This window comes from Lycorma delicatula, chromosome 4 (assembly GCF_047948215.1).
Source record: "Lycorma delicatula isolate Av1 chromosome 4, ASM4794821v1, whole genome shotgun sequence".
Lineage (NCBI taxonomy): Eukaryota > Metazoa > Arthropoda > Insecta > Hemiptera > Fulgoridae > Lycorma > Lycorma delicatula.
In genome coordinates, this window is record NC_134458.1 from 185812437 (window position 1) to 185830331 (window position 17895).

Consider the following 17895-nt stretch of genomic DNA (forward strand, 5'->3'; position numbering starts at 1 on the left):
CTTTTAATAGTCTGCCTTGGTCAGTCGCCTGGTGTGCTAGGAGATAGGGTGAGAGACCCGCTCCCTCGGGTGATAACGATTATCTCGTCGCAATGATTAATGATTACATACGTGATAGGTGGCAGGTGTTGGACACGGTGAGGGCGGTGGGGAGTTTGAAGTACATGGAGGGGTTCCATAGGACTCTGTTTTGGGCCCGATTCTGTGGAACCTCTCATTCAAAGACCTCCTGTGCAGGAATTTCCAGCGTGATGTTCAGCTTATCGCCTATGCGGACGACCGGGCGGTGCTGGTCGCAGGAAGAACGATGGACAAGGATGAGACGTTGGAAAATACTGTAATAGAGCGGATAAGTAATTGGCTATCGGAAAGATGTATGGCTCTTGCTCCTGAAAAAATTTCTACCTTAGCAATGGTCGGAAGACGAAGGATTCGTGATATTTGTATCACTGTAAATGGGGTTAGAGTGACACACACACACACATCGGGGTGCATCAAACACCTCTGTGTGTGGTTAGAGAAAAATGTGTCATTTAACGTACATATTAAAAAAGTAACAGAGAGCGGAAGCCATGATGCTCAACTTGAATAATCTCTTGAGCAAGAAGCAGGGACTAAGCATAGGGTGATACTCTCAGTGGTCCTGTCAAAGCTCCTTTATGCGATCCCCACGTGGAGAAACGCCATTAAGAGGAAAAAGCACATGAGGATGCTTGCCGCCTTACAGCGCAAAGCGGCAATAAAACATTATTCTTGCGTATCGAACGATATCCGGTATGGCTCCGGATATTATTGCTGGTATTACCCCTATCCATCTTAGAGTTTCTCGACTGTTTAACTAGTACGAAGGCATGACTAAGCTAGAGGCCAGTAAACTTGCCCTTGAGGAATGGCAAAGAGAATGGGAACGTGCTCCACACATTAAGCCTGCGTGGACTAGGCGGCTGATTCCGAGAGTTGAACCGTGGATCCGGAAGGGGCACGGCGAAGTGAATTTCTACCTCGCCCAACTCCTCTCGGACAACAAGTCCTCCTCTCGGACACTTCTCGGAGACACTTCCCACTGGTAGCCTTCCCCGTACACATGCCACCTCTAGTGCCTCCATAAGCGTATCTGGGCTAATCTCCCGAGGAGGATTCAACATAGTAAAATGATAGAGCAAATTAATGATAGAGGCAATTGGCAACAGCCAATAGTAGTTTTGGAATACCTATTCAGGTTTCGCCGGAGTGGGTCCCTGGGGTGTTTTTATTGTGGAATGTATGATACTCCGGAACATACACTTTTTGTATGTCATAGATGGGATCAGATAGTGTTATAATCTCGAAGAACTGACCCCAGATAAGTGCACGGAACACATTTTGATGGGTAAACCTGAATTGGATGCTGTAGCAATTTTTTTGTGTTCGAAGTCATCAGAACGACGGAGGAAGACATCAGGCTCTGGGGCGAAGTGTAGAATGAGGTAGGAAACTGACGTCCCAGGAGGATTAGAAAGTACAAGTTAAGACCTGTGCTCTGGTGAAGATACGGACTAGTGAGGGAGGGGGTGAAGAACAGCCTCCTACGGATCCGTCGTTCGTCCGTGCTTGCATGGATGAGCGGCAGTGTTGATGCACGGGGACTCTGGATCCGCTGAGCTCGAAGGCACCTCCCAGGACTGTGTAATGCATAACTGCAGGTCTGGCTCCGGGAGTGAAGAATGGGTGAGATAGAAGGTTTAGTCGGTAGGGCGGAGGCACACATACGCACTTTAACAACATCTTGCGGAACCCGTTAGCGAGCCCGACACTCTGCCCGTAGATGGGGTTTCTCCAACTCATCGAAAAAAATAATACTAAGAAATCCACCTTGTGATGGAATGCAATACAGGTGCATCCTGTTTGCATCTTGTTCCAAGTGTACAGAAGAATTATTAAAGTCATGGGGTAAAATCACTAAAGAAGACTCGTTCGATACACATCGTACTATTAAAGTCCTGCATTACTTTTCCATTGCTTATGGATATTTACTGGAGTCCATTGCAGTAGCTTTCATGATGTAAAGACGAACAACAGTGGATTTGTTCGATATTGCTTCATCCTGTTTAATTCATCATTGAGCACGAACTCAATAATGATATTAGTTAGTTATTTATGATTACATGTTTACTAATTGTAGTAACGTTAATTGTATAAATAAAGTTTCTGTTTTTATAAAAACAGGACGTTGAGTCACGAACTTAACTTATGTATATATATATATATATATATATATATATATATATATATATATATATATGTGTTCTATTTTAATCGCCCCAGCAAATGTTATCGTAAACTACGCACAATACAAAAAAATGAATCAGATTAGAGGTACACATCTCATGGTGACCTTGGATTTAACCTTGCCTTTATTTCAAGGTTAACACAATTTTTTTTTCAAACTGAATGACCTATTTTTGACTCCCACTAATGAAAAGATCAAAACATTTTACATTAAAATATGTCGTCACACATATGACCTGGGATCTTTTTTTGTAAAATATATGGCTATCAGAGGTAGTATTATACGGGTGATAGTGTTATAAGAGTTACACATTTTTGAAGGTCATACAATATTACTGGAATATTTATGTTCCAGGCCATTTATCTCGCATACTATGGGAAAGAGCATAAGAAAGACTTTACACTATCGTGTAACACTACCTCTGATGCTCTGATGGTGATTAAAATAAACACTTTGTATATATAGTGCATATATATATATATATATATATATATATATATATATATATATATATAAAATGGAACAAAATATATTAGGTATTGGACAGTTTACCAATATTACATATATATTTTTTTTTATAGAATGAATAAAAGATAACATTTTTAGTGTAAATGATTGTATGCAAATAAATAAATAAAACAAATATTTACGTATAAACATTTAATTATACAATATTTTAACATCATAAAAATCTAGATTAAATAGTTTTTAAATTAATAGCAGGTAACAGAATTAAATAATGATCACTTAACACAAAATAGAATTTATAATGAAATAATATATTAAAAAAAAATAATTATATAAATCTTAAAATATCATTTTAACTAATTTAATTTTTAATCTGTAATAATATAAATTATTATTTTAACTATGAATAAAAAAAGAAATCAACATTATTTTGGTATACATAGATATTTGTAATGCATATGTATTTATTAACTTTCTAATCCCATTTTTAACCATTTACTTTTACTAAAAGGATTATAACATTATTAGTAATTTTTATAAACACATATTACTACATATACATAGTTTTTTATTATAAAATATGGAAAATAAATTATTTTGGTGCGTAAGATTTCACTAAAATAAAAAACATATATATATATATATATATATATATATAAAATACACATAAAAATATCCATAAATAGGTTATTACATTTCATTCCAATATAACTGAATGGTCTAATATTACATCGGTAATAACTCTTGTTAGGCTTAAATATGCCAAAGAAAATATCAGTAATGAAATATTGAAAAAGTAGATTGCTTATACATAAAAATAATTAATTAAGGTTTTTGATTTAGTATAAATTGTTAATTCAAAATAAAACTCTTGAATTACACGAATTTGAATAGCGTTAAGTGTTTGGAGATGAACTAGCTCAGGTTACTTTTATTGGCAACACGGCTATGATCATAGAAACAATCCAACATTACCACTCTTCCATTCGTACAATTGACGAATGTCATCAGAAAATGGTAACGGGTAGAATTGCAACTTATTAAACCCTAGGAAATTGCTTTTTCCAATGCATAAATTACAACAAGCTCAATTTATTTATCGTGTTTTGTTTATTTATTTATAATTCTTTATTAATTTCATATTTTTTTTTACTTTAAAAAAAAAAACTGAAGTAACATGTCTGGAATATACTCAAGTCTGCATGTTTATTTAAATTCTCACAACATTAAAATTAATTATATACAGCTTTAATTAAATGATTTATTCCATGAAAGAGAAAAAAACTTATCATATTAAATATATAAAACATTGTATGACATCTGGGATCAGACAAGTAGGAGGTTTTTTAAAAAGCAGTATGCGGTTAAATTTATTATTACTTATTACTATATTTGGTTATAAGCTGTTTTTAAGAAAGTAAATATTTTTTAACTAATAAAACCAATTTTTTGTCTTTCGAATTTCAGATAATTTTTTTTTCTAAGTTTTTGATTTAATACTTTTTAATTATTTCAGTCTTACAATATATGAGCTTTTATATTTATGTTTTGCAGTAAATGTATTTGAAAATTTATTGTCAAACCCTAAATATCTGGACATATATAGTTCGGCAAATTACTCGTAACTATAAAATTTCTTTAACATTTATTTTAATGTTAAGTATGGTGAATGATTACTTTTCAAGAAGTAGAAATTAAAGAATGTGAAGTTATTATCTCTGCTTCTTCCTTCCGCATAGCAGAATTTTGTAGAGATACATTAATTCATTTAAAAAGGGTCACAGAAGCAAACCACTATTTTTAATCTAAGTAAAATTGCTAAGAATTCAGAGGACCGCTCAAGGAGTTTATGATAGGGCAGGGTGGACAGTCCCGGTCGTGAGGGCCGGCATGCCTTGGTGTATCGGTTCCAATGAGCGGCCGGGGACTGGATGGGTCGTTAGGGTGACATTTAAACTAAAACAGAGTACAGATGCAGGCACCTTTAAAGGTATAAACTAATTTATTAAGAGAAAGCAAAGAAGTGAGAGAAACAGGTGAAAAGAAAGATGAGAGAAGAGAGGAAAAATAAAGAAGTCCTGAGAACATGTTCTAGCAAAGTCATAAACTGATGAAATAAGAAAACAGAGGAATACGGGACCAAAGAGAAAACAGATAAAAGAGAGTTAAAGAGAATGAAGCCCTAAATACAGGTGAAGAATTGACCGGAGAACGACGGGGCGGTACACAGCCCTCTGCGGAGCCGTCGTTCGTCCGCGCTTGCGTGGATGGGCGATGGTAATGAGGCATGCGGACTCTTGATCCCCGAGCTCAAAGGCACCCCCGGGGTCTCGTATTGCTTAACTGCGGATCATACCTCGGGCGGGCAGTAACGGTGAAGTAGGAGTTTTAGTCGGTAGGGTGCGGGCACACATAAGCTCCTAATATCAACATCTAGCCGAATCAGTGCGAGTCCGGCACTCTCCCGCTTGTAGGAGGTACACAAATGGTATGTCTCCACAACATCGTTAACAAATGAAAAAAGAAAAAAGGAAAATTGCTGAAATCTTAACATGTATCATGGCATTTAGGAGTCATTTTGGACGGTACTATATACTCTATCAGCAACTGCACGAATTAAACTCTTCAATACAATAATAAACATATTATAAAGCAGGATAATTACTGTTTGAGATGATGAGGAAAGGTTGAGTGAATGGTGGGATGCAATCTATTGCCATACTGCAGTTTGGTGACGGTAATTTAACTTGACCTAGCCTCTCCCATCTTCCACCATTCAACTTTGAATAATACAGGAATAAATTTTGTCATAAACATTTATAATATTATTTAATTTTGTTACGTTTAAGGTAAAATGATTTATTACATAAAATATGAATTTACATAAGCAGCAATTTGTTAACTATATTATATATTTATTTTTATTTTTACTTTTATTTTTTTTCAATTTTACTACATAAAACGGAACAATTTTATTTTTCGTACTCTATTAAATAAAATAAAGTCCAACCTTTTTCGTAATCAATACGAAATCAATAAATTTAGCGTAACATTAAAATTTGTTTGGTATAAAGTAGTTTTTGATGGCTTTCAAATTAGTAGCTGTAGTTACGTTATTGAAAGAATTCACTGCAAAAACTAGAAATAATACATTGTAAACCAGAAATGAGAAATACTATAATTCACTGCAAAACTAGAAACATTGATATATCATTTTTATTAGGAAATCACATTTAAATGTAAAACTCCGTTGTTCTAAATTAATCGTAAAACTTAGGTCAACATTTTTTTTCGTTAGTCTTTTTTTTATCATTAATCATTTGACTGATTTGCTGTTAACTTTCCTATCTTTTCTGTTCTACTCTTTTATTACAATGTAGTTATTCTACATAATTTATCTGTTTTATTAATTTCAATCTGTTTTTTCTCCACAATCCTTACCCTCTACACTTTTATTCTCCACTCTATTACCAAATAAAACTTAAAAACCTGGAATCTGAATAACGTTTTACTATTCTACTCGTAGTTAATTCATTGTTTTAAAATTCCGTTACAAATTTCCCTTTTACCTTACTCGTCTAAAGACATTTTTCAAACATCCTCTCGTAATACCACATTTTATAATCCACTATTTTTTATTTTTTATTCTTGCTTCTCCTATCATCTATGTTTCGATATAAAAAATATTGAAAATAATAACCTATAATGAAGCTAAACTTATACAATTATACAGTCTGAAGTATTTTTCAGAAAAATCTATCAGAAAATTATTAATTTTATACATGGAAATTTTTTCACAAGGGACAAGCGAGAATTTTTTAAGAAAAAATAAAACACTTAAAGAAGATTTAATTATTGTAAAAATTATTAAAAATACTCTTTAAAATGTTAAGGTAAAATACAATTACTTGTAGAAACGATCCTTTTTATATATATAAAATACAAAAACTAATATACGTATATTTGTATAATCATAATGGATCACGATTAATATAACATTAAAGAATTTTTAACGAACTGAAAATAGCATAAACATATTATTTTTTATTGATTAAATTTAAAATAGCTTATTTTTAGTGATTATGATTTTGGAAAATATTTTGTAAAACAGAATCCATTAAAAACTAAACTATATATACAACAAAATAAAAAGAATGAAAGTGTATAAAATAAGATGAATATTGAAAAAAGAAGTAAACTATCTTCACTGTTCACGTCTACCTTTGCTAATACTCCTGAAATTAAATAACTCGCTTCATAATAACTGCAAAAGGTGGAGGGAATTTTTTTAACCTATATAATATCATTTTATTATTATACATTTTCTATAAGAAATTAAATTAAATTGTTTAGGAAAGCTACATTTTAATATATGTGCCTCTTGTAGAAATTAATTTGATTTTGCAACTATAAATATTAAAATTTGAGTTATTCAGCTTTATTATAAATAAAGAAAATTGAGTTATAAAGATTAAATAATTTATAAAAGAAAAAAAAATATGGTAATACTTTCATAATATTAACCTAGGCTACATAATTATTTTACAATCTTTTAAAAATTAATTATAAAATGTTCTCTTTTCATGAACATATTTTATTATTAATAAATTTTGTTATCTTACTAAGTAATTTATTACAATAATTATTTATTTAATAAATAAGATTACATAAATTATATTTTATAAATAATACACCATAATTACGTAAATACAATTTTTGCTTATATGAATTCACAACAATTTTTACAAAATGTTATTTGTAGCCTAATTCTTTAATATTAAATATGTTTTGTTTTCTAACATTATCAAAATAATGATAATATATGATAGCATGTTTTTATATTACACCCGATTATGATTGCATCGGTAATAAAAAGTTATAAAATATATAACAAAATTAGAAAATAATAAATGATAAGTTAATCTAATAGCAATAATATACGGTGTATATAATTGAAACCAGTTAATGTGAAAATAATTATGTATATATATATATATATATATATATATATATATATATGTTGCTTTAATGAATTATGCTTCATAGAGTTAATAAATTGCAGTCAACATTTTAATTTACTTATAAGATTGAGTTAGTTATTTGGATTCTATTATAATAATGTTCTATTTAGTTCTACAGCGGTGATACTTTGCGTATCGTCGGCATTACATTTTGATCAGCTTCAATCTTAATATTAGCACAATAATGTAATACATATTATCTATTTTAAAATTTACTCTGTTACAGTTGGAAATAGGGAAATAAATTATTTATAAAGAAAGACCAATAATGAACAGTACTTCTAATGTTTAGATCCAGAACTCTATAAGACAACCATGTAATTAACATTTTTAATTAAAAATTATGAAATCTTGATATGTTCAAATGCTAATGTTACTTTATTGTCATAATAATGTGACGTTCTGCCTGCTGGCAGGATCTGGCACCACTGTTATCTCCATCTTTTTCTGTCCCATGTTTTTCTTTTCGCCTCATCATAATTTTCAGTACCTTTTATGCCATTTATTAACTTCAACCTCTTCCTTTCTCTTCTTTTTTCACCTTCAACGGAGCCTTAAAGAATTGTATTTATTATTCCTTTTCCTCTAATTATATGCCTGATTCGATTTCCTTTCCTCCTTCTGGTAGTTTTATCTTCATTTATTCTTCTTAATACTTCTAAATTATTTACTCTATCGTCCTGTTTTATCTTCTCCAGCCTCACATCTCAAAATCTTATCTTTTCCCTTTTTCTCCAGCATCCATGTATCTACCGTACAAAAGTATACTCCAAACGTAACATTTTACCAATCTCTACCTCAGGTTTAGATCTAGATACAAGTTGCTGCAGAGTAGGTTTTTCTTTCTAAAATAGGCTTCCTTTACTACTGCAACTCTCGTCTTAATCTTTTCTTTACTCCTCCACTTTTCAGTTACTGTCCCAAGATATATATCTTTTTAATTTATTATGTATAGTTAATTAATTATTAAACTTTTTCAAAAATCTTTAATTGAATCCTAAGAATTTAAACAAATTTATTAGTAACCTCTGTTTAAAGTCTTTGTGCTTAATAATTTGAAAAAAAAAAAAAATTAAATTTATTTTCGTCAAAATTATCGTTGATCTAACCGTATTTTGTAGATAATAACTGCGTCTCAACACCTAATTAAGTGCTCGCAGGAGACAAATTATATTCTAACTTTGAAATTAAAAAGTTTTTTTAATGACATCAACTATATACTTAGCTCAATAAATTACTGATGATTAATGAAAATTATCTTAACAGATAGAGATTAGTTTAAAAAATTAAAAGATATAAAAGTGTTTTTCATAAGGATTAGGATTAGGAGATGGATTCCCTTCTTATCAACTTCATCAGGACAAAATACTAAAAACGTACTGGGAAAGTAACTAAAAAGGAAAAAGGACAAAAACAGCGGAACCAAAGTCAGATGTCTGGCCTTTGCGGATGACCTGGCTTTGCTAGCAGAAACAGAAGAAGAAATGATTTAACAGGTAGAGGATCTAAAGCAGTTAGCTGCGAGAGCAGGTCTGCAGATGTCCTTTTAAAAATCCGGAAATAATGCTTAGCGTTTAAAACTACCCCGATATAAAAATTGGCGTAGTATAAGGAAATCTTGAAGTGATACCCAGTTTCAAATATCTAGGAGAAACAATAAAATAAAACAATATGGTCAGACTAGGCATTGAACAGTAAATAAACAAACTGGATAAATTTCATCTCCTGACCAAAGACATCTACGATAAAAAGATTCTTTCAAAAATGGTGAAACTCAGATATTACGTCACAATGGCGAGACCAGTGGTTCTATACGGAAGTAAAGCATTACACCTTACCGTTCCTTTAAAGATAATAGATAAAAGAAGGCTGAGAACAATCCTAGGTCCCAGGAAAACAACAGAAGGATACACACTGAAATCCGACCAAGAAGTGAATGAAGAAATGAGGATTTCGAAAAACTGTACGAAGAAAGAGACTGAGATTTCTGGGCCATATCTAAAGAACGAACGAACAGATACTAGATAAAAATTAATTAAACCTTTTGGGGACAAAAGAGCAATGATAGATACCTACAACAAATGTAGAAAGAGTTATAGAACTTAGGGATCCAAGAACAGGAATGAAAGATATTCAAATAAAAAATACATAAAAGTTGAGTTTGAAACGGTAAGGAAGGTAAAGAAGAATCATACCAAACTGAAGTGGTTGGAAGACAGAAAGACCAAACTCACGGAAAGAATAAAAGAAAATTGGGAGAAAAGAGAAAGAAACCAGAAGAAATGATATTTGCGTGGTCAATAATTGGCCTAAACAAAAAAAGATGAATTTATAATTTTTTTCTTCACAAATGTTGTATTTGTATTTTATTTAGAAAATATAAAATATTTTGTTTTATTCTTATCTCCATTAATAACTAAATTTAAAAATAAATGAGCAACTTTGGAAACTATACATGGTATTTGATTTCGTGTGAAAATGAATTTTTAGGCAAGTGAAGGTTAGTAAAATATCTCTAACTATAGATAAATATTAAGCTGTATTATAAGTATAATAAAACATAATAATAAGAATATTAAACAAAAATTAAGAAAAAGTAAGAAAGAGAAATTAATAAATATTGATAAGATATTAAAAGGTTGTGATTTAGAATAGACTTAAAATTCAGATGCCAATTTTCTTTTCTATGTTATTTTACTTCGTCAATGACGGGTAAGGCTTGTTCTTACAGGCTTTATGAGACATCTCTTTCGTAACCTTTAGATTTCTATATCTGTAATATGGATTTTTGTTTGCTTATAAAGAATAGCTATAATTCTCCAGGTGTCTGTTGTTTGCGTTTTGGAATATTCTAAACCTTTTTCCATAAAGAAAAGAAAAAAATTCTTGCAGGAAAATTCCTCCAGAATACCATACTGGTGAGTTCACGAGTAGAATAGCTTATGAAAGTTCCGGGAGAACTGCGTGATACAGAATGTGTATGTGTATAAATTATAATATTAATGATAAATTTTGGACGTAATTTAATTAAAAACTGAAATAGTAAAATCCTTTTTTTTATGTGTGATAACTCACAAAGGATCACCTCCAACTAGATGATACGCGTACCTACATATGACGACAGACTACTCCTTCCTGCTCTATTCTTTCACAAACTTATTAACACTAGCTACAAAAATTATCCATACTTCATTTTTTTTTAAATTAATGAAAACGTTTTTCAACTTTAGTTACGACAAATTAATTGCTTTTAAAAACAGAATCCCGTAAGTATTTTTTAAATAGCGAATAATTTTTTACTACTGATAATCTAAAATTAATTTTTAGATAACAAATATTTTTAAACAAATTTTAAACACAAATATTTTTACGAGATGTTTTATAGCTGATCATCTCTTGTTTAGTCCTCATCGCCATCACACTAACAACATGTGTAATGAGGGAAACATGAATGTAATACTATTTCTGCGATGGTTCTTTTGTTGATGACAGATTACAGTTAAATTATTTATACAGTAGGATATAATATATATATTTTATAAAAAGGAAAAAATAAAATTTAATCAGAACATGCTGTACAAAAATAGTTTTAAACGCATTTTTTTATGGAAAATATTTAAAAGAAAATTAATAAATTAGAAAAAATATATATATTACAAAAAAACTTACAGAATTAAACGTGTTATTATTTTTAATCATAATACATCTAATTTAATGCATATTTATGTATGTTTTTATATACATTTATAAAATATAACACAAATAATTTTTATTCATTATTTGTTTATATTTTTTTATATTTATTATTATATTTTTAATAAACATAACAACAATACAACGCTATACAAATAAATGATATTTTTCCATTTATTTTTATATAATACTTTATCAATATATTTACTGTTAAAATTCATAAATAATTATTTCTAAATTTTTATTTATTTATATATTTCTTAACTAATATTTTTATTATTATTAAACATATTTATTATTATACATTGCTAACATATAGCCAGGTGTGAAACAATTAATATTACTGTAAATTAGTGATATTTATGTATTGTGTTGTTCAAGTGGGACCAATATATATATTTTTTTAATATTTATTCGTTATTTTTACAACACTATTAGTTATTATATATATCCATATACATATATATAACATACATTTATTTACCTGTACATAACGCTCTTATGATTATATTTCATAGATTATGGCTCATTAAAATTTTTTTCTATTTAAAAATTTAAAAAAAGTAATAATTTGAATAATACTATGGTTTATTTTTAACTGGTCTCATGTTATAGTTACATCATGTTATTTCAAAAATGATTTTGAAAACTGCTGAGTTAAGCTAAACGTTACAATTTTACAAAGACCAGAACAAATCGATTTGTCAATTCTGAAACATCAACTAAACAATTAACCGAGTGGAAAAAATTTTACAGGACTAATAAATAACATCTGTTTTTTACGTTTTTTAAACAGAATACCATACAAAACTTTCATTAACATACACTCACATATAAACGCTTTTTATTCAAAAACGACTTCATTTTTCTTTAGTTCATAAAAATTAAAAATAAAAAAAAACTATCAAATTATTGAACCCGTTTATATTATTATAGGTTTTCATATTACTAGAATGTAATTATAAAACATTTACTAGTTTATTATTATAAATCTTCAATTCATCGTATTCTGAGTTTTCATCAGGAAGGTAACAACAATTAATTTCAAATGTCAGTGAATATAAAAAATATTTTCATATTCTTAAAATATTCCAACAGTAAATTTTTACATACACACTGTAATCTTAATTCCAAATAATATTAGAAACAATGTGACTGCAATATTACAGAGAGGGGGAAAATTTCAACCAATAGTAAATTTTTTTTTGTACAATCTTAAAATTACATAATCTTTTTTTCTTAAATGTTAGTAAAATATCTTTAAAAATATAATGAATTAGAATAAAGAAAGGATTAAAAATACTTAAATTTACCCAGAATTAATTCTAAAGGAGAAGAAATGGATGATACAATATTTTGAAAAATAAAACCACATTTTACAACAATGATACTGCAATCAATTTTTTATCTTGGTAACTCACTTTTTAATTACTACTGTATACAAGCTTTTAAAAATTTTATAAGCAATTCCAAAGCTTGTAATGTTAGATTTAGAGTTTTCTTTATGGATCAGAATCTGTATATTTCAGATAATTTTTAACGGATGAAATATTTTAAGTCGATAAGTATTTTATTTTAAAAATATTTATATAAATTACATTATAATTAACGGCATTGTAAAAATATAAGCGATTGCTTTTTCTTTTTTTTTTTATTAGTACGAATATAAAGTATTTATAATGCTATCTCAAAAATAACATTAATTCTGTGAATAAAATGCTAAAATATTACTGCTCAGTTTTTGTGATATTGTTTTCTTAGTATAAAAGGTTAGTTACATTGCAAAAAACTGCGATTTCTTCGTTTTCAAAAATCCATTATAATTGGATAATAATAAAGATGACCAATCCTCTTTTCTTGTATAATTAAAAATAAAAAAAGTGCACCTTACATATTCCATTTATATATTTTTTGTTCAATTTACTTAAGAAAATTATTTTGTGCAAAGTAATATCTAAAATTTATTAAAAATGTTTTCTTTGTGTTACTAAACAAATCTTTAACGTGTCTGTAGTGTACGTTTCAGTAGTTAATTACAAAATATTTTATAATAAATGTGCTGCTTCTATTCTAAGTTAAAATTTTACGATCAATCCACAGGTCTATGGGTGGAGTTAAATTGCCGTATGTTGTGATATGTCCTTTGGATATTTTGTCTTTTCATATTATCCAGTTTTACTTATCCTGCATCCTTTTTTTCCAGGTTTAGATTTTGTAGACCTGATACGTACCTTATAAGAATGCGATCTGGGCACTGGGACGTCAACATTGTGAATTGTCCGAAGACACTGTTTCGTATTTGGCGCCTGTTCAATATGTCTAATTTATAGCGTATTTTTAGCGGTAAGGGGGGGATGTCTTACTTTCCCAGTACAATTAAAATTGTGTACTGAATTAATTTAATTCAAAACATCAAATTATTAAATTATTGTGGTATATTAAAATGTTAATTTTGTAACATAATTTATATAATTTTCATCTCGTGATTTCTTTACAAGACTACAAAACAAAGTAAATTTATTACAGAACACTTAGTGTTAAAGAATTTAATTCATGTACATTAAAATGTAATTCCATGTTTTTCGTAAAATACATACATTTTTTTAAGTAAAACATACGAGATGTAATAATAAGGAACATTTTATTACGTTAATTCTCTTATTTAAAATAAAACAAAAATAATTCAATTTTATCATCATTTGTTTTTAAACTTTAATTACTTCTGTTAATATAAAAAATCTGAAATTAAAAGTAAGGTGTATTCATACGTTACGTAACGTGTAAAATATTAAAGTCATCATATTTTTAAAAATTATTTGGTTTTTTCACGGTAAAAAATATTTTAATTGTTTCTCTGACTGAATTTAAGTTTTTCAAATGGATTTTGGTGGATAAAAACCTATTTTTCATATTACTTTTAACTAATTTTTAAAACATAACATTACCTTCTAAGAATTGGATTTTGTAATTAGCTTATGTAATAAAACAAAATAAAACCTATCTTTTCTTAAATTAATGGTATAAGATGACCAACCAAAACCCTAATCATCAATTATTAACGTAATAAAAATTTACTCAACCTCTCAGTTAAATAAAATATGTAAAAAATAGACTTAAAATATTTAGACGAAAATAATAATTAAAAATTTTAATAAGCCATTCTTTTATTATAAATTATTTTTCTTTATTTATAGTTGGCAACACTGAACTTGCACAGCCAAGTACAAATAGTCTTTACAGAATAATAATATTATTAGACCGCAATGTTTTATGCGTATTATATAGTTTTTAAGCTTGATACTATCTGCTGAAAAATAAAGTTGATACTGACAATAAAATGAATTGCCAACTTTCCATAACAAAAATTCCCCTGCCACTAGAGCTACCACTTCCAACACCTGAAACAAAAAAATATTTATATGTATGTATATATAAGTTAAAAATAATTATTTACTGTAATTACTTATATATGTAACGATAAAAAATACATAAATATTACAAGGTTGAATTATATATTTTTAGCACGACTCCGTCAAAAGCTATAGTCTATGATTGTTTTTTTGTAAACTGGTGTAAGGAGGTATTCAAGAATATTACAGAACACAACTTACAACCGGAAGTGATGAACAAGAGACAGAAATACGGGTCCAGAAATATACAGTCCAGAGTATGAAAGAGGTTCCATGACTGATCAAAGAAAAAAAAAATAGGACCGAACACTAATCAGAAGGACAAAAAAAGCTCAATCCAAGAGGATGAGGATATACTGGAGAGGGAAAAAAAGTGGCTGAAAAAATCATTTATATTTAGTATAGTCTATAAAAGGCTGTAAAGAGCAAAAAATAAATATCCAGTTTAAGTGTGGAAAAATTCAATTCTTCATTAAATAGTTTCATTAAAATAACAAAGGAAGAACTAATAAATAGTCAAATACAAAAGACGCTTAGGCAATCTTTGAATATAAAAGCATAGTATTTTTGTATCAAGAAAGTGTTTTTGATACCAGAGAAATAGAGATTTATCTCATATTCCTGATTAAAATAAATTAATGTCATAATTAAAATGTTGTTTCTATCACACTAATGTAGTAAAGATAAGATTAAACTGATAATTAAAATTATAACAAGCAAATAAGCAAAATATTATCCACATTTTGTATAATCAAAAAATAAAAGTTTCAACTATATTTAAAAGTTCTTAGTTCAGAAGCAGTTAAAAGTTTTAAATAAGTTTCAAATATAAAATTTTCGGTAGGTATGAAACTTTTAATGGAGTAATCCTTCATATAGTTAAGGCTACCTTGATTCGTATTGACTTTTTTAACGCTTTTTGAACGCGATTACAGTTAATCAAAGAATTTAAATTATTTGAGTTATTGAAACTAACCATAATTATTATAAATGAATGATTATTTTATATATCTATCTTCTTCTTCTCCTACTTCTTTTTTATATATATAAAAGAAGAATGTTTGTATGTCCGTTTGTCTTTTACACAGATCTACCGTTTTATTCCGATCGTGATGAAATTTTGCACACTTACAGATCCAAATAAGAGGAAAATTCATTCTACATTTTAGTCTACATTTCATTTTGAACAACTACGAGTATATTCCCACCCCAATCTTTCCGATCCCACAATGTAATGTCTAACCAAACACAAATTTTGCGATTAACTTCACAAAAGTATAGTAAGAAAAGAAACTTATTACTACGGAAATCGGTGATTTTTGAAAAAAATTATTTTCGAATAGAAGGACAATTAGAACTTTAAAATTAATAATATTGGGAATGTAATTGTTCTTAAAAGGACGCTGAATTTTGAAAATTTTGCTTTGGAACTTTAAATTCTGTACCCTTCAAACATATCGAAATGCTACTGAAAAAAGAAAGAGTATTGGTTAGAAAGTTCCTGCAGCCAAAAAGAAAAGCTTCCCGTGCATTGGAAACACCCAAACAACGGGAGCTTCGTCTACAGCATTCATTCTCAAAGGGGGCGATAATGCCCTCTTGTGGTCGCTGGGAGTTTTGAGGGGGCGGTAGAAGGCCCACAGAAAATTGGGGATGATCAGGCGGTCTAGGAAGGTGATGGCTGATTAAAAAAAAAAAAGGCAACAATTATGTTTTACTGGTATTTCAACTAAAATCAAATACACTAGTACAAAAATATTTTGTGATAAAATTATTGTATTCAAGCTACTTTAACTTTGCAACCAAGAGGCTTAGAGAGACTAATAAAAAATAAATTAAATTTTAATATTCTACTTTTTGAAAATATACATCAGATTTCAAAAATCATCAAATTAAAAAAAAATCTGTGCGAAGAAAAGTTGTAAAAATTTGAAAGTTTTTCCATGTTTGACCAAGCGCATGGGAAAAACCAATTTTTTTTCAGAAAACTGCATTAAAATCGTTTAAAAGCTTAAGACTTTAGCTTTAATATGTGTTTTTGTATCTCTCTACGATTTTTCTGAGCCGAAATATTCCACTTTAAAGAGGAAACGGCAATTTTTTTAAAGAGAAAGCAATTTTAATAAAAATTCTGCCAAATATGATTAAATATTATTGACCTAATCGCAAAAAAGAGGGTGGAGAGGGCACAAGGCAAGCCAGAACAAGAGGTCAGGGATGCCGTTTATAATATCTGGCAGGAAAGATGGTCGCAGGAAGCTGTGGGTCGATGGACAAGAACCCTCATCCCCAACATCAAGCCATGGTTGTCGAGAAGATTTGGTGAGGTTGATCATCACCTATCGCAGTTTTTTACAGGACATGGTTCCTTCAATAACTACCTGCACAAAATAGGCAAGAGAGAAGAGCCAATTTGCAACTACTGCAACGAGATAGATGATGCTGAGCACACCTTTTTTGAGTGCAATAGGTGGGACACACTTAGACATAGTAAGGCACTCACAGGTATAACTCCAGAAATTTTCGTAAAAAAAAATTTCGCAAAAAAGAGTTTTTTATGCGAAAAAAACTGGTTGTTCTTCAACTAAAGTAGTGTTTATTAAAGATCATTCTTAGCATTATGCTAGCTCTAAGAAACAAATATTTTACTTTTAACAATTTTTTTCCTGTTAAAAAAAATGAACGCTATTATATAGATTTTCAACCGTTTCTGAGATATAAGTAAAAATTAATAAATATGTAACGATTTTTCGTTAAATAGACTGACAAAATTTTTTTTCTTTTTCCATGTTGAAAATTGCTTCAGTTGAGACAATTTTTTATAACGTATTTTATTCAGTTTTTTATTCAGTAACGTATTTTTTTATAAAGGGGGCATTAATTTGTACTTTACCAAGTTTTTTTTTAAATTGCTGTTACGTAATATTTTTTAAAGCAGAAAACACTAATATTTTATCAGAATAATATTCATTATAACCAAAACTTTCAGTAAACAGGGTGTAGGTGTCTTAAATAATTAAATATCTGCATTTAG

General features: G+C 29.0%; 1 protein-coding gene across 2 annotated transcripts in view; it reads right to left on the reverse strand.

The window, feature by feature from the left end:
- Positions 1-12473: 12473 nt before the first annotated feature.
- The window catches only part of LOC142324143 (uncharacterized), a 616229-nt gene continuing 610807 nt past the window's right edge, over positions 12474-17895 (reverse strand). For both annotated transcript variants that reach the window (XM_075364836.1, XM_075364835.1), the window contains exon 7: positions 12474-14849. In XM_075364836.1, the coding sequence (XP_075220951.1) occupies positions 14752-14849 (98 nt within the window). In that variant the 3' untranslated portion in view covers positions 12474-14751. The remainder of the gene's footprint in view (positions 14850-17895) is intronic.